Source organism: Crocodylus porosus, unplaced genomic scaffold (genome assembly GCF_001723895.1).
Source record: "Crocodylus porosus isolate Cpor-Errol unplaced genomic scaffold, CroPor_comp1, whole genome shotgun sequence".
In the NCBI taxonomy this organism is placed as follows: Eukaryota; Metazoa; Chordata; order Crocodylia; family Crocodylidae; genus Crocodylus; species Crocodylus porosus.
In genome coordinates, this window is record NW_017728886.1 from 101,786,984 (window position 1) to 101,807,884 (window position 20,901).

Consider the following 20,901-nt stretch of genomic DNA (forward strand, 5'->3'; position numbering starts at 1 on the left):
TCTGACAGTTCATCTGTGTAAGGGTTAAACTTGTAGCTTCTTGCCTGAGCGAGAAAGTAAGCCTGAGCAGAAAAGTGAGAGTAAATGAGCTGAAGATTAGGTTCTGTCCCTGCTCAGTGTAGCCATAACTCTGGAAAAATCTTTTTTTTTTCTCATTCTGCCTTCCTAGAAACAAAGGCTGCCTACAGACATTAAAAACAAACAAACAGAACTTTACTTTAAACTCTGTGCCCTCCTGCTCCGAACCCAACATACGCCCAGAGTGGGCAGCATGTTAGTTGGACCCTGCATGCTCGGTGTCTGTATAGATCAGGCACTTTAGTGGGGCTTTTTTGGCACTTTTAACTAATAGCTGATTGAATCAGCTTTTAGTAAAAGTGCCAAAAAGCCCCACTGAAGTGCTCAGTCTCTATAGATGTTGTGAGCTTGGTCAAACTAATGCCTGCGTCTTCTGGTAAAGCATGTTTTTTGGGTTTTTTAACATCTGTAAGCAGCTAAGATGCGATACGCATTTGAGAGTGTGAGGTATATGAAAAATTAGGTGTGTGTGTGTGTATGCCTAATAGAACTCCTCCTACCTAATCATAAGTACCAAAAATGCCACTTAGATGACCAAAAATGCCATGGATAATCAAAGCTGATCACTTAAATGACTAGAAAAGAAATAGAATGCCAGCCCCGGCATCCATAGTGGGATTGTTCATGGATGCCGTGGCTGACCAGAGAAATCCAGAGGAACCTAAGGGCAAAAAGGGGGACATATAAGCAGTGGAAACAGGGAGAGATTACTAAAGAGTATACCTCCTCAGCTCTCAGTTGTAGGGAGGCAGTTAGAAAGACCAAAGCTATCATGAAGCTGAGGATGGCAACTCAAGTTAAGGGTAAAAAAAAATTCTTTTTCATATATATAGGGAGTAAAAGGAAGGCCCAGGGTGGTATAGGACCACTACTGAATGGGCAAAAGCGATTGGTGACAGACAGGGGGAACAAGGCTGAACTCTTTGCTTCAGTGTTCCTAAACAAGGGGCAAGACAAGTCGCACAATGGGATTGTAGAGAGGCAACAGCAGGGTACCAGATTACCAAGTGTTGACCCTGAGATGGTGCAGAGTCACTTGGAAGGACTGGATGTGTTTAAGTCGGCAGGCCTGGATGAGCTCCATCCGAGGGTACTGAAGGCACTGGCTGATGTCATTGCGCTGCCACTGGCAAGTATATTTGAGCACTTGTGGTGCATGGGCCAGGTCCTGGAGGACTGGAAAAGGGCCAATGTGGTCCCTATTTTCAAGAAGGGGAGGAAGGAGGATCCAGGCAACTATAGGCCAATCAGTCTCACCTCCATCCTTGGCAAAGTCTTTGAAAAGATTATTAAGGCTCCTTTTTGTGTGAGAGCCCAGCAGGAAAAATTATGCTGAGAGGAAACCAGCACGAGTTCGTAGCAGGTAGATCATGCCTGACTAATCTAGCCTCTTTTTATGACCAGGTTACCTCGACGTAGGAGTAGGGGTAGATATCGTTTATGTAGACTTCAGGAAGGCCTTTGATATGGTATCTCACCCCACAAATTAAGAGGCTGTGACTTGGATGATTACACAGTCCAGTGGGTGGCAAATTGGCTAGAGGGTTGTACCCAGAGAGTGGTAGTAGATGAGTAAGGTATTGACCTGGAAGGACGTGGGCAGTGGGGGCCTGCAGGGCTCGGTCCTTGGACCAATACTCTTCAATGTGTTCATCAGTGACTTGGAGAAGAGAGTGAAGTGTACTCTGTCCAAGTTTGCAGATGATACAAAACTGTGGGGAGAAGTGGACACACTGGAGGGCAGGGAACAACTACAGGCAGACCTGGACAGGTTGGACAAATGGGCAGAAAACAATAGAATGTGTTTTAACAAGGAGAAATGCAAAGTGCTGCACCTAGGGAGAAAAAATGTCCAGCACACCTACTGCCTAGGAAATGCCCTGCTCGGTAGAACAGAAATGGAAAGGGATCTTGGAGTCCTAGTGGACTAAGATGAACATGAGTCATCAGCGTGACAAAGTCATCAGCAAAGCTAACTGCACTTTATCATGCATCAGCAGATGCTTGACAAACAGAACCAAGGAGGTGATACTTCCCATCTATCAGGCACTGGTCAGACCGCAGTTGAAATACTGCATCCAGTTTTGGGCGCCACACTTCAGGAGGGATGTGGATAACCTGGAGAGGGTACAGAGAAGAGCCACTCATATGGTTAAGGACTTGCAGGCCAAGCCCTACAAGGAGAGACTAGGGCACCTGGACTTCTTCAGCCTCCTCAAGAGAAGGTTGAGAGGTGACCTTGTGGCTGCCTATAAATTCATTGTGGGGACGCAGAAGGGAATTGGTGAGGCTCTGCTCACCAAGGCGCCCCTGGAGGTCACAAGAAATAATGGCCATAGGCTAGCAGAGAGCAGATTTAGACTGGACATTAGGAAGAACTTCTTCACAGTTAGAGTGGCCAAAATCTGGAATGGGCTCCCAAGGGAGGTAGTGCTCTCCCCTACCCTGGGGGGTCTTCAAGAGGAGGTTAGATAGGCTGGGGTCATCTGAACACAGCACTCTTTCCTGCCTATGCAGGTGGTCGGAATGATGATCTATTGAGGTCCCTTCTGACCCCAACATCTATGAATCATCTATGAATCTATACCCAGCTGTTAAGCTAAGAGTACTGTAGTAAATATTGCGTAGGGAAACTGATTTATTTCTTAATAGCTGACTGTGGACGTGTCAGTCCGTCTCCTGCACTGGCACTGTCCCACTAGGTTCCCTGGCAATGTAGAATACTCACTCAGGGGCTGCACACGTCCAACTTGCCTGCCATGACTTTGATGATTCTCCAGTTCAGTGTATTGTCCGACACGTGCACGTCCAAAAATGAGACTTCGAGCTGCGCAGGGTCCGTCGCTCTAAGGGCTCCTCCACCCCTATACCCTTGCCCAGGCCCCCGTGTGAGTCCACCACTTGTGAACCGCTTCAATCCTCCAACTCTCCCCTTTTCGGAGAACACAAAGGTTAACTAAAACAATAACAAAAGTAGAACCCCAAATACCGCTCCCGTCCGGAGTTGTGGACTTTGGGCTCTGGTGTTTGCTCTTATCAGAGTCCGCCTCTCTCGCTGGGTGCTCCCTTTTTCCTTCTCTTAGAAGGGGCCTCCTGCCCCACCTGGGGCCTCGTCCCTTCCAGGACTGCCCGGTTCCTCACCGCTAAGGCCATGCTAACCAGTCCGACTGTGCCCCCTTCGCCCTGCTGGGGCCAGCTGCTCCTGGCCCTATCAGTCCGGGTTTTTTTAGTGTCTGGGGTCGCAGCCCCGACTCGCAGTCTCTCGGGGCCTTACCTCTGCCCCAGAACATACGTGCGCGGCAAGTGTCGGCATGCATCCGCCGCTCCTGGCTCTCCCCGGCGTCCGGCTCCCGTCCTGGCTCTTCCGGTTCCGTGCCCCTGCTCCTTGGTTCCAGCGTTTCCTTTATACCGCCCGTGTCATTCCCCCACCTGTAACAGGTAAGTGAGTGCCCCGCCCTCCGGGGCCGCGGCTGGCCTGTTACTGTGGGTGTTCCCGCCTCACGCGTCTCAGAGCCCATCAGCTCCTCCGCTCCTGCACACTGACATAATAAATGTAGCATTTATCCAAAACAACACGGCTAAAGTGTAATTCCTTTGTACTTGCCTCCTGACCTAGCTTTAGATTAACATCATATCCTAATGGATGCAAACTTTCAATATCAATTGGCTAACTTAAGTAAATCCAAGCAGTCAGTCAGTTTTTTGGATAGTCTAGTTTGGAAAGCTTTAGGTTGGCAAAGTGTTTGTTACTAGTTGTCTTTCTATAAATTACTAAGCATATTACAATGATGTACAAAAAAATCCTCAATATAAATGTTTGGAAAAAAAGAAACAAACACAGGTCCTGATGGTAAGTATCAAATAGTATTTTAGTTCATCCAACTGTAGCTTTATAAAACCTACACATTTTTTTCTAGTTTTTCTGTTTATTCCTACCATACTCAGCCTGAAAAACATCTCTGGTATTAAGAAGAGTTGCCACTGTTGTCAAAACAGCATGGATTCTAGAAACTGATATTTCCCAACATGGAGTGTCACAAACTTCTGACCACAGAACAAACAATACCAGGGGAACTACACAACCTCTTAAAGACTCCACCTCTAGAAACTCAAGAAAGGATTCAGGAAAGCAAACTTCCAGCCCTGGGAACTCAGGCCTGGCACCTTTTACTTATTATCCAAGATCCACAGGCCTGGCAACCCAGAATGTCACTGTAACAACAAGGAAGTAGCTTAGCTATTGTAACAACAGGAAAGTAGCTGGTTGACATGTGTTCAAAAGACCCTAGGAAAAGGACTATAACCCATCCTACAGAGCAAAGCAAACCTTCCATACAGTCTGTGCCTGTATGATTTAGGGGGAAATTCCTTCCTGACCCCTAATGTAACAACTAGTCTAACTCTGAAAGGAAGAACAATACCATGTTTCAAAGAAAGGCAAAGAAAAAAAGCCAACCAAGAAGCTAGTAGCATCTAGAAAGAAAAAAAAACTTCCTTCCTTGAACCTAACTGGTGACCAGCCAAAGCCTTGTGTCTTGGGATTTACCAGATGCCTTCCAGACAACAGAAATACCTCTCTACCCTATTATGGGTATTACAGATACATAATTCCATATATCTCTTACACTGACTGCAATGAGTGCTGGGTACTCGCTATCCTAACACACTATCCATTCCATGAATGTTCACAGTTTCATCTGCAAGAGGTAGAGGTTCCTTGTCTTCACCACTGTGCTTGTAAAAATATTATAAAACTTCCCATCTCTGATAGTTAGAAATCTTCCAATTTTCAATCTAAGTTTATCTATAGCCAGTTGGTAGCTTGTGCCACAAAATTATTTTATGCTTAAGATAGTGACTGGTAATTGGGCGAAGAAAATGGCATCTCTCATTACATTCTTAAATCTATTAAAACTGTCCTTACATTAAGTTTTGTTGTTTAATACAGTGGTGTCAAATTCATTCAGCCCCATGGGCCAGATGAGTGGCATGGGGCTAGTTTACAGGCTGGATAGGGCCCATGGACTCCCTCCTCCCCCAGCATACTGGTTATGACACGCAATCCAGCTGGTATGGGACCTACACTAGATGCAGTGCATATTCTGGAGCAGCCAGAACTGGTGTTGCATGTGATGTAGTTCAGCTGGGGGTATGCACTGTCCAGTGCCTGTGTGCCCATAGTGCCTGCTCCAGCTGAACTGTACCCACTCTGGGAACCACACTGCACATGGTGCCTGCTCCAGCCAATCCAGAACTTGCACTGCATGTGGTGCTCTCAGGAACCATGTGCAGCTTGAGTCCAAGATTGGCTGTATCAGGCTCCATGTGCAGCATGTGTCACAGAGCAGGCACATGTGGTCCACTCTGGCCAGGGCAGCTGCCTGAATCAGTGTAGCTAACAGAGAGTACCCTTGATTCTGTTTTTAAAAACGGGCAGTGTGCATTGTGATGGTGTCTAGAAGAGTAACTTAACCACCAGAATAAAGGCTAGGCAGGACTGAAATCACCTAACAGCCCTCCTGTGGCAGCTGGTTCAGGCAGCCAAATGGGAAAGAGTCATAGGACCAGCATGAGAGGAAGCAGCCAGGAGCCTGGCTTAGTGACCCAGAGAGGTAGTAACTGTTGTGGGTGGAGTGAGCTCTGTGTTTTGGTCTCAGGGTTTGGGCTTTTCCCTAAATAAGTGAAAAAATTCCTTGAAAATCACTAGCTTGCACCATGAGACAAGACATTATCCTTTTACTGACCCTCTACCCAGCCACAAAAACTAATATATAAGGTAGTTTAATACCAGATAGAATGTCACAAGAGTGCTGGTCTGTGAAACATTAGATTCTGACACTGGCTGCGACCCTAAGTGAGCAGTGCATAAACTGTGCCGCTGTACAAATTGCTGTAAGAAGCATTATGACTCAGATACACCTCTGAATCACGACTCTTGTTGAGGTCCATCCCAGTAATAATTGACTGCTCACTCATGCCAGCAGTTATTTATAAATGCATCTTCCATCAGTCCTTTGAGGAAACCTAAATGCTACTGGCAGACTGCACAACTGAATAGTCGTTCTCACCTTCATGTTACTACAGCCTTGAATATCTCTGCCCTTTTGTCATCTCATTCCAGTTCTTTCAGCAATATTAAACATCTACAAGTTCTAGATCCTTTATTCTTTACTTTAAATTTCCTCATGTTGAAATACTGCATCCATTTCACAGATTACTCACTTTGTATATAAAAGTCATTATGAATAGGGTATGGACCAATATGAGCATTAACAATAACAGCAGTCCTGCCCCAGTGATCAATGTAAGCTTATTGGCTTCAACAGCAGCTGGGTCAAGCCAATATTTTCTAAGTACTATCTAGTGACAGCACCGTTTTTCCTGCTCTCCCTTTTTAGGTTTAGGTTTCATTGCTTTAGTTTTTAAAGTACAGTGCTTGTGTTTATCATCGCATCCTCTTTTATATTTCAACATTTTTATTTGGATTTGCTAATAATCTCCTAACATAAATGTCTTCAAGAAAACCCAATTCCTAGTCTCTGTCTTCCTCACATATTTTGTTGACTGCTCTTTGCATTCACTTTTTTTTTCTCACCTTTCCCCCTTATTTCATTTCAATATGTGTCTAAAAGGTGGTAGTCCTTCTAAACTACCATGCTCCTTTCTCACATTTTTGCTTTAGAGGTTAGTTTTTTGTGATATATTTTATTGGACCAAGTATATATTTGGGAGAGCTTTCAGGATCAAATGCCTTACCTCAAGTCTGAGAAAGAGGCAGACACAAGCTGAGTCAGAGTAAAGCTTCCATTGCAAATGCAAAGAGTTTGCTTGGAGGAAGGAAGGGGGCTGTGAACTAGAAGTGAAGATGTGTTATAAGGAGCTGTAATGAGACCAAAGACATGCAGTAGAACAGGCAGTCTAGTTAGTGGCAAAGTCAGGCCATTGAGGACAGGAGAGTGTAGTTTAGGCATTATTGTTTTATGTGGCCTACCTAGTGCATTAATTAAATCAAGTCTTTACTTCTGCTTCTTCTCTACTCTATCATTTTTAATAAAGGCTTTACTGCTAAGTCATGCCAAGTAATTCTTGCCCTTGCTTGCTTACTTTAAAATTGAGATGAATCTCCTCTGTAATACAGTCACAGGAACAGGAAAAAATGGCTGAAGTACAATGCAGAGGTTTCTGTATCACTGGGCACATCTACATGTGCAGTAAATTTACTACCTGCGTATACTACCTGCATATGGGATGTTATAAGAAAAAAAGACTTTAGTCTACTGGATATGCATAAGCAAGTGGTAAATTTAGTGCGCAGTAGACTAATTTACTGCATAGTAAGTGCCTGCACATGTAGACAGTGATGCTTTACTGCACAGTAGATTAGTATACTGCACAGTAAAGTATTTCATATAGACATGGCTAGTGGGAGCAGAACCCCAAGCTAGAATCCCAGGTCCCCTCCTTTCTAAGCTAGCAGCTAGATATGTGTCCACGCTGCTGAGAAATTGCTTTAATTGAAAAACTGCCACTTCGGTGACCACAGGGAAATAGAATTCCACTTTTTGATTCAAAAAGAAAATGTAAAGTATTGCACACTTTGCTACTAATACAGTATCAGTACCACAGCATTTGTAATGGGCTATCAGAGTTCAAAGAGTGAGTTCTTCTGACTTGACAGTTTCTTCCCCTAAGGTGGTATTTACTATTCCTCCCTTTACTACCAGAGCTTACCCAGAATCAACATTAGCTAAACAAGTGGGTTTGTTTGGAAGGGAGTCCTTGTTATTCTGCGTGTTAGACTTTAAGGTCAGAAAATGATCATTAGAGCATCTCAGTCTGAACTTTTGTGTATCACAGACCATTAAATGTCACCCAGCTACCCCTACACTGAGCCCAAAAACTTGTATTTATCTTTGGAACAATATAACTTCCTGAGTTTCAGTCAGTGGGGGCCTGGAAGCTCAGAGCACAGACATCAGCCAGGGAGCGAGAGGTAAGATTTCTAGCTGAGAGAAAGCCAGAAGGAGGGATTTCTGTATTTATGTTTTAAACTATTTGTGGGGGGGGGGGTTCTTATAATATCCCATTTTTAAAAGCTGTAATGCAATCATTGAGCCTGAAACTGGAAATAAATGGTCCATAATTGAGAACTTGAAACAAACCCATCACCACAAAAAGAGTTTTTCTCTTTAGTTAAAAGAGACAGTCTTCAAATATGTCAGTTACAGAGTGCAAAGCCTGGCCTTGGCTACAATGATTTGTCATTTTTCTGCTTACTATATTTCAGTAATTCAATAAACCCATAACTGTATTAAATAATAATAATAGTGTTTTATTTGAGAAACAAGTTATTTGTCACATAGTGAATATGTTATAGAATAGCCTAGTGTTGTTTGATAAATTAAACATCATGTAAAGTCCTATCCAAATTTGAAAATAGAAATATTTTCTCATATGCTGTATTTCAACGTGATTTTTGCTATTAGTGTTGTCCCATTATCTCCTTCACAGTGATGGTTGTATTTTGTTCCTTCTTTTGATACATGTGCCATTTAAAAATAAAATGAAGTAAAAAAAAAATAGTAAGAAATGAAATCAATAAAAGAGTTGGAAGCAAAATAAGAATAATTACAAGAAAAGTCATAATAACACAATCAAACAGTGGCCAGGGCTGATAATTTTCTGACACAACGTTAGTGGTGATATTATGAGCCAGGAATGTTGTTATGAGACTTTACTCTATTCAACCTTAAGAAGAAAAAATGAAGCTTTGTTTTGCTTCTTCAGAAAAACTGCTAAGTAAGACAAAACAATAGTTTCTTCTGTCATTACAGACTTCTTTCTATGTTAATTTCAATAGCATTCTTACTCAGTGATGTTTTCTTTCAGGAAACAGTTGAAGTATTTTTGAAATATCCCTCTGTGAAAGATGATTCAGACCTTGAGGGAAGAACATCCTTTATGTGGGCGGCTGGGAAAGGCAGTGATGATGTTATCAAGACTATGCTGAATTTTAAATTGGACATTGATATCAACGTGACAGACAAATATGCTGGCACAGGTAAGGCATGATTTACAGTAAAGAAAAATTAAATGCCTGCATTAATACAAAAAAACAAACAAACTAGAAGCAGTGATAAATTATTACATATATGTAAAAACCTCAAAATGGAAACTCTTTGGGCCATCAAGTCCTCTCTCCTGCATTCACAGGTAATCACTTACCCAAAAATACCCAAAACCATCACATCAAACCCTCACCCAGAATGACAAGGAGCACTCTCCAAAATGCCAAGGACCGCCTATAATATCCCAAAAGTAAAAGCAAGGGAGATCAACGCACTGCCAGTGCCCTGCCACTGCAATGTTGGGGAAGTGGTTGGTAAATGTGTGCTTAGAAGATCGTAGGAGAAGGACCGAGCCCTGCATTGCAGTAGAAGGCCAAAATCCTCACAATCTATCAATCTGACCTAGGGAAAAAATATTCCTGATTCTATAATTGGTATGACTGTGAATAGAAAAGCAAGGCCCTTTTCAATGAGCCTCTGATTTTTCTGAGTACTAATGGGTGCCACAGCATACCCCAGCAAAAAGCACCCAGTCTTCGCTGTGTCTAGCATCCCAAAACTTCAGAGGAAAGTGGAAAGATAATCCAGAAGCCAAGTAGCATTCACAAAGGGAAAAAAATCCTTCTTTCCTGAAGTTGGCAACCAGCAATAGCCCTGAGGCTTGACATTGTTAGACAGCTACAATGCTACAAGGGTTTTCTGTGTACCCCAATATGGGGATTACAAATTCAGGATTTGACAAATAACCAGGGATCCTGGTTTTTTTCTGTTTAAAAATCGCAAATTCTCTGATTTAAACCCAAATCCATGTTTTTCCACAATTAAAATAAAAAACCCACTATATATGTATAGGTATCAGTTGAACACAATGTTTTACTGATGTATTTACAATTTTAAAATGATATGGAAGCCTACCAGTACCTCAATCATTATAATAAAATAAATATTAAATACCTGTATATTTTGGCATCTGATTTGTGTTTTTTATCATAGAAAATCAGAGCTACATCTGCCCCTTTCATTCACCAGGATGCACCTGTCCCTCTGCCCCCACTATGTGGGGCTGAGCAGCCCTGATATGCCAGTGCCCTGCCCCTGCCCATGCTGTTGCCCCTGACACTCAAGCCACAGCCCCACCAGTCCTGCTGGGGCCCTTCACTCCCAACCCACAGTCCCCTGGCCCTACTGGTGCCCTTCATTCCTGACCCACAGCCCCCTGGCCCTCCAGGTACACCTTACTCCCCATCCACAGCCTCCTGGCCCTGTTGGTGCCCCTCACTCCTGACTCATAGCCCCCTGGCCCTGCCAGCCCCCTCACTCCCCAAACACAGTTTCCCTACCCCCCAGACCTACTGGTGCCCCTCACTCCCAACCCACAGTCCCCTGGCCCTGCCAGTGCCACTCATAGATTCATAGATATTAGGGTCGGAAGGGACCTCAGCAGATCATCAAGTCTGACCTCCTGCCCCGGGCAGGAAAGAGCGCTGGGGTCAGATGATCAGTTCTTCCTGATACCTAACCTGAATCTTCTCTCTGTCAGTTTGCATCTGTTATTTCTAGTTACTCCAAGGGGTCCCCTGGTAAAAAGAGCATCCCCTATCCCTTGCTGTCCTCCCTGATGAATTTGTAGATAGCCACAAGATCACTTCTCAGCCTTCTCTTGCGGAGACTGAAGAGATTCAGGTCAATCTCTCCTCGTAATGACTTACCTGTGGGCTCCTAACCATATGAGTAGCCCTCCTCTGGACCCTCTCCACATCCCTCTTGAAGTACGGTGTCCAAAACTGGATGCAGTACTCCAGCTGTGGCCTCACCAGTGCTGCATAGAGGGGAAGTATTACCTCCCTGGACCTGTTTGTGATGCACCTGCTAATGCATGATAAAGTGAAGTTAGCTTTAATGATCACTTCTTCACGTTGATGACCTATGTTTGTCTTGGAGTCAACTATGACTGTGAGATCCCTTTCTGCTACAGTGCTTCTGAGAGGGTCATCCCCCAGCCCGTAGGTGTGCTGGCAATTCCTTCTCCCTAGGTGCAACACACTTTGTGTTTGTCCTTGTTGAATTGCATCCTATTCTGTTCTGCCCACTTCTCCAACCTGTCCAGATACGGCTAGATTCATTCCCTAACCCACTAGTATGTTTACTTTACCCCATAATTTGGTGTCATCCACAAATTTGGTCAGAGTGCTCTCCATGCCCTTATCCAAGTCACTGATAAAGGCATCGAACAGCACTAGTCCAGGGACCGAACCTTGAGGGACTCTGCTGCCCACATCTTTCCAGGTTAATGCCGACCCATCCACCACCACTCTCTGGGTGCGTCCCATTAGCCAATTTGCCACCCACCTGACTGTAATCATCTACGTCACAGCCGCTCAGTTTATTTATGAGAATAGGATGAGATTCTATACCGAAGGCTTTAAGAACTAGGTAGATGACATCTACCTCATCCCCTGCATCTAAGCATTTTGTGACCTACCCATAAAAAAAAACAAGGTTAGTCAGGCAGAAAATACCTGCTATGAACCCATGCTGGTTGCCCTTCAACATTATTCTTTTGAATTCCCACAAATGTGATTCTTAATAATTTTTTCAAAAGTTTTCCCAAGGATAGAGGTGAGGCTAACTAGCCTATGGTTACCCTGATCCTCCTTCCTCCCCTTCTTGAAAATAGGGACCACACTGGTATTTTTTCAGTTCTCTGAGACCTGACCTGAGCTCCATGAGTGCTCAATTAACCATGCCAGTGGTTCTGTTTGATGCTAGCCAGTTCCTTCAGCACCCTGGGATGAAGATCATCCGGGCCTGCTGACTTAAAGATATCCATCCCATCCAAGTGTTCCTTCACTAAGTTGGCGCTAACAGTTGGTGGGCTGGTTTCCCTCCTGTGCTCATCTCTAATCCATTTGGGGGATTTGTCCTGATCTGTGTTCAAGAATACAGAAGTAAAAAACTCATTGAAGAGCTCAGCTTTGTCCCTCCTATCTGTTGCCAATTGTTCTAGTCTGTCCTGTAGGGGTCCTACGTTACCCTGTGCTTTCTTTTTGCTCCCTATATCTGTGAAGAAGGACGGGGTTTTTTTGTCTTTAATTTTTGTTGCCAGCCTAAGTTCCATTGCAGCTTTGGCCTTTCTAACTGACTCCCTGCAGGTGTGAGCCAAGTAGTTATACTCCTCTTTGGGAGCTACCCCTGCTTCCACAGCCTGTATGCCTCTCCCATCTCATCAATGCCCCTGATCATCTGTGCCTCACTAATCTCCTGGGCATGTTGAAGTTGTTCTTCCTGAAGTCTAGCACGTCTGCCCTACTGGTTATCTTTCCTGCCCTTTGCCTGATAGTAAATTCAATCAGTTGATGGTCACTATCCCCTAGGTTATCTTGTATCTGCATATCCGCCACCAGGTCGTCCCCTGTAGCCAGTACCAAGTCCATTAAAGCGTTTTCCCTAGTTGGACCATATACCTGCTGCATTAGGTGAAGGTCCTGTATACAAGTTAAAAACCTATGTGAATGGTTAGACTTGGCTGACTGCTCCTCCCAGCAGATGTCAGGGTAATTTAGGTCACCCATGACAACCATGTCCCTTGACTATATGGTCTCTGAGAGCTGCCTTGAGAATTCTAGGTCTAGCTCATCCTCCTGGTGTGGCTGTCTGTAGTAGATCCCCACTACCAAGTCCCTTTCCTCCCAGCTCTCTTGTATTCTGACGCACAGTACTCCTCAACCCACAGCCCCTCCACCACTGCTGATGCCCCTCACTCATGACCTGCAGCCCCCTGCCCCACCAAGCCTTGCCAGAGGAGACCCCCAGCTCCCAGGGCTAGGGAACTGGGTCCACAGCCCCCTGCACCTGCTTGGCTCCCACTCCCCCAAAGGTGGTACTGCTGGAGCGGAGCCCATGGGGGGCAGGAAACAGGCTGCCTGCTGCTTGCTCAGGGCTTCTTGCCCTGCTGCCCTCCCCCCTGGAGCCTCCATGGCCCAGTGGGTGGGGCCCAGCATAGAAAGGCATAGCAGGGCAGGGTAGGGAGGCTCAGTGCTGCTGCCGGGAGCCCCACATTGCCATGGCAAGGTGATCCATGCCCACCCAGCTGCAGCAAGGGACACAACTTCATGCCACCACACCTGCTGCTGCCAGACAGGCAGAGAACGCCTCTCCATGTTGGCACAGGGCTCTCGACAGCAGCACCATGCCTCCTTGCCCTGCTCTGCCCTGCCACTCCAGGTCTTGCCTGCTGAGCCACAGAAGCCCCAGGGGGAGGCCAGCAGTGTAGAGAGCCCTGAGCCCACAATGGGCTGCCCAAATCTGCCACCCTCCCATGCACAAATCTGGGGGCACATGCCCCCCCGGGAGTGCATGCGTGGTGGGGAGCTGGCCCCCTGCCACCCTCGGATGAGCCACCTGCTGTTCCATCCTGTTACCAGCTGGGCCCTATGGCCACACATTCCTAGACTCCAGGCCCCACGCACCACTTTGGCTGGGCAGCACCCCTAGCCCCAGCCCTGCTCAACTCTCTCCCTCCCTCACTATGGCAGCCCCATTCACCCCCCCCCAAAAAAAAACTTACTTGCAGGGAACTGTGGGAGCTAATCTCCACATTGCCTGCCTGATTCCCCTCTTCCCATTCTCCCCAGCCCCTTGCAGGCTGGAAATCTGCCAGCCTGCAAGGGTAAAGCCACTTTTTTCTGCATTTTTCTCCTTTAAAGGACTAACATCTGTGTTTTTTTCCTTAAAAGAAGAAAATCCACATTTTTCTACCTTTTTCCATGCTGAACAGAAAACCCAGATCCCTGGACATAACACATCTTGGTGTGTTGGAATTTCCAGTCCTATCTTATGTATCATACCATAAATTTATCAATTTCATTCTTAAAGCAATTCAGTTCTTTCTTCCACTGCTTGGCTCAGAAGACCATTCCAAAACTTCAGTCTGATTGTTGGAAATATTCTAGGTTCCTGTCTACTTGGCAATGAAGAGATACATGTAGACAATGGCAGGAAGGGCATATCACTAAAGGAGTATACAAAGAAATACCACAAACATGTGGCAACAAAGCCAGAAAGCTAAAGCAAAAAAAAGTTACAGTTGGCAAGAAAGGCTAAAAGATGAGAAGAGGCAGTTTTAGAAACATGCCATATGACAAAGAAAGACGAGTGAAACCATTGGGCTGCTGCTCAATGGACGAGGTGAGTTAGGGGCTGCTGCTCATTAGAGAAAGTGAATTATTGATGGAGTATACACATAATGTAGAGCTGCTCAATGCCACCTTTTTTCAGTCTTCCCAAAAAGGCTAGAAAAGCAGTGATCAGCTGACTAACAAAATTACTGTAAATAGAATGGCAGTGATGGATCCAAGATTTGGAAAAGGGGGGTGCATTCTTACTACCAGACTCCTCCCCACACCAGCTGTTAGGGACACACTGCCACAACAGCCTCTGAAGATTTTTTTTAAGTTCCCAAAGCACATAAGAATCCCTGCCTTCCTCTCTATGCTTAGAGGCACATTCCTTCCACATGAAGGGCAAGGGTGTTTTTTACATGCTTTGGAGACTTTAAAATGGTCTCCAGAGGCTCCCAGGCTAGATCCAATCCAAAAGCGAAGGTGTAGGCACACCACTGCACCCCTTCTGAACCTGGCCCTGGAAGGGGGTAGGGCTGCAGTTCATGACAGGTAAGGTAAAGAAATAATATAAGTCAATAGTGCTTGACAGAATTCAGTCTAGATTATTGACAGAACTAGCTGAAGAAGACAGATGCAGATGACTCCAAGCTGGGGAGAGTTGTAGATAGGCTGGAGGGTAGGGCTAGGATTCAGAGTGACCTAGACAGATTGGAGGATTGGGCCAAAAAAAAAATCTCATGAGGTTCAACAAGGACAAATGCAAAGTCCAGCACTTATGATAAAACAATCCCAAGCACCAGTACAGGCTGAGGGCTGACTGGCTGGGCACCAGCTCTACAGAAAAGGACCTGGGAGTTACAGTGGACAATAAGCTGAATGCCAGCAGTGTGCCCTTGGTGCCAAGGCTTATAGCATACTGGGCTGTATTGGTTGGTATGTTGCCAGTAGCTCAAGGGAAGTAATTATTCCTCTGTATTCAGCAGTGGTGAGGCCACATCTGGAGTACAGTGTTCAGTACTGGGCCCCCCACTGCAGAAAGGATGTGGACAAGTTGGAGAGAATCCAACAGAGGGCATCAAAAATGGTTAGGGGGTGGGGGACATGACTTACAAGCAGGGATCCAGGTTTTCCATTTCCCATGGAATAATGGAAAAAACACCAATTTCCCTTTTTAGCTGAGAAATCCGTGAATTCTCTGCTTTTGCAAAGAGCTCTTGCAGGCTGGCACAGCTCCAGCCTGCAAGAACTGATTGCAGAAAGGTCAGGAAACTCCCAGCCCAACTGGAGGGGGAGGGAGAGGAGGAAGGGCAGGGCCTGAGCCTCTGAGTCAGCCAAGGCTGGGCTCAGGCTCAGACTTGCCCTCTGCCCCTGGATCCTAAAGCAGGGGTGGGCAAAATGTGGCCCACAGGCCAGATGCGACCCACCAGACTGTTCTCTCCAGCTCATGGGGCCCCTAAAAAATTTAGAAAATTAATAGTTATCTGCCCCTGGCTGCCTGTCATGCAGTCCTTTGCCAGAACTCAGTGAGTGGCCCTCCACCCGAAATAATTGCCTGCCTGTGTCCTAGAGGTAGTTGGGGTTGGGGGCTGTAGGGCAGGGCTGGGGAAGGTGGCTGGGGGCTGAGTGAGTGGGGGGTGCTGCCGGCCCTAGGCGGCACACCACAGCCAGGAGCAGGGCCAGGGGGTAAGGGCAGGGGTGCTCCTCTGTGGGAGGCTCTTTGGGCAAGCGATGTGGGCCATGGTGTAGTGGTGCCCGCCATGTGCAGGCCGCACACATGCCACCCAGCTGGATGCCCAGGGGAGGGGAAGGGGGAGGCTCACATGTGGCTGGCTGCACAGCTCCATACTTGGCTCTGCAGTGGCGGCAAGGGATGGTGGCTGTGGGGGGCTTGCATGCAATGACTGCTTCAACTTATTTGTGGGGCCATGCCAGCGGTGATGGCCACTGTGTACAAAACCTCCTTGCGCTGTTGCAGAGCTGTGCCCAGCCACAGGGGGGCAGCGGCAGTGTGGTGGTGGCGTGGGGTGGTGGGGGGTTGGGTGTGTGCCGCCCAGCCGCCACCACACTGCCACCGGCTGCACAGCTCCAGGCATGGCTCTGCGGCAGCACAGGGAGGTTTTGTATGCAGTGGCTGTTACAGCTGGCATGGCCCCACAGGTAAGCGGCAGTGTGCAAGCTCCCCCCACAGCCACCATCCCTTGCCGCTGCTGCAGAGCTGGCCACGGAGCTGTGCAGCCAGGTGTATGCAAGCCTCCCGCTCCCCTGGGCAGCTGGCTGGGTGGTATTTGTGCTGGCCACACATGGTGAGCACCACCACACCACGCCCCACGTCACTTGCCTGCAAAGCCCCTCACGGAGGGCAACCCCTGCCCTCACCCCCTGGCTCTGCTTCTGGCTGCGGTGTGCTGCCTGGGGCTGGCAGCACCGCTGCTCCCTCAGCCCCCAGCCACCTTTCCCAGCCCTGCCCTACAGCCCTCAAGCCCCCAAGCCCCACTTGCCTCTAGGATCCAGGGGCAAAGGGCATGGCTCTGCGGGTGGCAGTGCTTGCCTGCAAAGCCTCCCCCGCCCCCCTGGGCCAGCACACAGCCACCAACACCCCACACTGCCTTAGAGCTGTGCAGCCAGTCGCAGGGCATAAGCAGCGGTGAAGTGGCAGCTGCTGCATGCAAGGCCCCCTTTCCACCCCCCAGCCAGGCGACACATATGTGGCCCACACACAGTTGCTGCCAATGCACTGCTGCTGCCAGACCTTGTGCCACTTGCCCACAAATCTGTGTGGGTGGCCATGGGATGGTAGCGCAGGGTGCAGTGGTGGAGTTGCGGCAGCAGCCTCCATGTGTGAACCCCCTGTCAGGCCAGCCAGTGTGTGTGTGGCCCACAGAGTGGCACCCCTGCCCTCATCCCCTTGCCCTGCTCCTGGGAGTGGGCACAGGGGCATGCTCCCCCGCTTCTTGTTCTACCCCCCAAGCACCTTACCTTTCCCTCACCCTGCCCTGCCCTGCCCCTTGCCCCCCCACACGCTTACTTGTTGGGGTGGGTGTCAGTGTCTGTGTGCACCTTTGTGTTTGTAGGTCTGTGTCTGGGGGGCTGTTGTGAGGGGCATCAGGAGGCCTGTTGAGGTTGTGGCGGGGAGTGCAGGGCACCAGCAGTTCTGTGGGGGCCTTTAATTTTTATCATGGATTTTGGGTTTTTAATCAGAGAACTTGCAATTTTAAATCAGAGAATTTGCAATTTTTAATCAGAGAAAACCAGGATCCCTGCTTATGAGGAAAGACTGAGGGAACTGGGCTTCTAGAGAAGAGGAGACTAAGATGGGATTTAATAGCAGCTTTCAAGTACCTGAAGAGGGTCTTGAAAGAGATGACCAAACAAGGAACAATGGTCTCAAGTTGCAGCAAGGGAAGTTTAGTTTAGATATTAGGAAGAATTTTCTCACTAGGAGGGTAGTAAAACTCTGGAACAGGTTACCCAGAGAGGTGGTGGAAGCTCCATTCTGGGAGGTTTTCAAAACCTGGCTAGACAAAGCTTTGGCTGGGATGATCTAGTTGGGGCTGGTCCTGCTTTGAGCAAGGGGTTGGGCTAGATGACCTAATGAAGTCCTTTCCAACCCTAACTTTCTATAATTCTAAGAAATTCCAAAGTCACTGGCATTAATAAAAAAAACTAATGAATGACAGATCAAGAACCAGAAAACAAGAGAAGGGCAACATAAAACAATGTAAAAATAGAAAAGGGAGAACCTGAAGAATTATAGACCTATCAGTCCAACTTCAATATCTGGGAAGTTATTAAAAAAATATATAAAACAGTCAGTATAAAACAGTCAGTTTAAAAACCTATGGATAATGTGAAGTGATCTGTACTATCCTATATGTATTTATAAAGAACAAATTGCATCAAAGCAACTTGATTCCTTTTTTGACAGGGTTAATATACCTGGAGTTCAGTAAAATTTGACAGAGTTCTACATGTCATTATCATAAGCAAGCTGCAGAAGTGTGAGCTAACTACAGCCACCATTGGGTGGATACATAATTGTTTGAATAACTGCAAGATAAATGTAACTATAAAGGGGTAGATTATAGACTTGCAGGAAATCTCAAGTGTCATACAGGGATCTGTTCTTGGCTCAGTGCTGCTTAACATTTTTTCCTGATTTGGGGTGGGAAATGGGGGCCTATAGGATTGTAGACTGGTCAGTCTGACTTCAGTACTTTGGAAGTTATTGGAGCAAATTATATAATACTCAATTTATAAATACATGGAGGAGGAAAGGGTGATCATTAGCAGCTGGCATGGATTTGTTGAGAACAAAGCATGTTAAACCACCTCGATTTCCTTTGACAAGGTAACTTGGTTGGACAGAGGAAATGCAGCAGACATCATATACTTGAGCTTTTGTGTGGCTTTTAATATGTGACATTCTTTTAAGTAAGCTTAAGAAATGATGGCTATATAGAATTACTGTGAGGTGAATGTATAATTAGCTGACTAACAAGCAGAGAGCAATTTTTAATGGATCAATGTCCAAATAACAGGAGTTTTCAAGTGGGATTCTACATGGTCCTGTCCCAGGTTCAGTGCTATTTAACATGTTTGTTAATTTTTTATGTGCCAGAATAGAGAATTTCCTGATCAAGCTTGCAGATGAAAAAATCTGGGAAGGACTGCAAATTCTTTGAAGCATAGGAATAGAATTCTAAAGGATCTTGATAGATTGGAAGACTGCACTAGACAACAGAATAAATTTCAATAAAGGCCAATTTAAGGTACCACCTAGGAAAAAATGACCAAATGCACAAATACAGAATGGGAAATGATTGACTAGACAGCAGCATCATTGAGAAACTTTGGTAGATAACAGGCTTAACATGACTGTCACGGAGCAAGCCCTAGGAGCGGCCGTGATCTCCCTAGTGCCCTCTATGGTGCCAAGTTAACTGTTTAGCACCCTCAGTCTCGCCTGCCACGTCTTGGTGTTATATAACTTTTAAGGGAGGCTGCCTTACTGTTCCCTATAACACGGTGCTCTGTTCGTCCTGGCCCCTATCCTATGAGAGGTGACCCAGTGCGCCCCAGCCTTATGGGCTACGTGTGCCTCCACCCTCCCCTTTAGCACGCCCCAAGTGTCGCAGGTGTACCAGACGTTGACTGGTCAGTTTACTCTCTGCGCCCTGACTGGCGCTCTGGCCTTGTCACACAACTGGCATCCTGGCTAACGCTCCCGGACTTGTCACGCAACCAGTGCCCTTACTGGTGCTCCTGAGCTTGTCATGCAACTCACGCCCTCTTACTGGTTCCCTTGTATTCGCTGGCCCACTCATGCCGGCTCAATATGCTTGCTTCTCCATAAGTTCACCCCTGCTGGGGCTTCTCCTAGATAGGTAGTTCCCCACTAGGGTCTGTCTCACCAGGGTCACGGCGGGTTCCCCCCCCGTAGGGTTTGTCTCCGCGCTCCCCACGTTTTTGCCCCGACTGGGCTTCTCCGCAGTCACCGCGCGCTTCCCCACAGGTGCTACCCTGCTGGGGTTTCATCATCTGCGTCCCGCAGTAAGTTCCCCTCACTGGGGTCTCGTGCCCCCTCTGGGGCCAGTCCTGCGCATCTCGTGCTACGCGCCCTCTCTGGGGCCTGTCCTGCGCTCCTCGTACTACTCGCCCACACTGGGGCCTTGTAAAATACCGCCCCGCAGAGCTGGGGTCACCAGGAACCCCCACACTCTTGGGTAGCACCCCTGAAATTATCCTGCTAGCCACCCCCACTGGGGTTGGGGTCTGGACACCACCACACGCAGCACTCTCTACCGCACTAGTTATCCCGATAGCCACCCCTACTGGGGTTGGGGTTGGGCCACCCCAAAACACAGCGCTCTTTACCATGCTGGAAGCACCCCCACCTTACTGGGGAGCTCCTAGTGGGGCCTCCTCCTTCCCCTACAGCCTCACCCAGTCCTCCGGTGTAATGATAACAAACTAGCAACATAAAGCCCTGAGCCAACCAGATACAACCCAAAAGAAGCCGCCCGGCTATAACCTAAACTCTGCGCCACCTAGGCGCTCCCTCACCTCTCTGCCAGGGTTCTCTTCACCCCCTCTCATCATTATACAAACGCTGGAGTGCTCTGGCTGCTCTACTTAACTCTGGTCTGGTCTGGTCTGGTCTGGTCTGGGTCGGCTCGACTTGGTGGCAGCAGAGCTCCTGCTCCTTGGGCTGCCAGAGGGGAACTGACCCTGGCCTCAGCCTTCTCTGCTTATAAAGGCCAGGCCCTGCCCCCTGGTGGTCAGCTGACCCACTCAGTTGCTTTGGCAGCCCCCGGCTGTGCTGCCCTATTGATTGGCAGCTAAGCCCGCATTGCCATTACTAGTAGCGAGCACCCTAGTGCTCCGCTACACTCCTTCCCCCTTAAGTACTTATCCTTCATTAGGAGCGGGGCACACAAGTGCCCAGCGACAATGACATAGAAATGTGATGTAGTTGCCAAGAAGGCAGCTGGTGCTGGTTAAGCCTCCAATAGAGTCCTGTATCTGTTTTGGGCATTACATTTAAACAGGAAGTAAACTAGAGAGGATTTGGAGATGCACAACAAAGATGGTAATGGAGGATGGAATGAAAGCCATCTGAGGAAAGACTGAAG

At 47.3% G+C, this 20,901-nt stretch overlaps 1 protein-coding gene across 3 annotated transcripts in view; it reads left to right on the forward strand.

The window, feature by feature from the left end:
• Positions 1-20,901, forward strand: part of INVS (inversin) — a 220,282-nt gene that overhangs the window by 121,473 nt on the left and 77,908 nt on the right. For all 3 annotated transcript variants that reach the window (XM_019539887.1, XM_019539867.1, XM_019539876.1), the window contains one exon: positions 8,968-9,139. In XM_019539887.1, the coding sequence (XP_019395432.1) occupies positions 8,968-9,139 (172 nt within the window). The remainder of the gene's footprint in view (positions 1-8,967; positions 9,140-20,901) is intronic.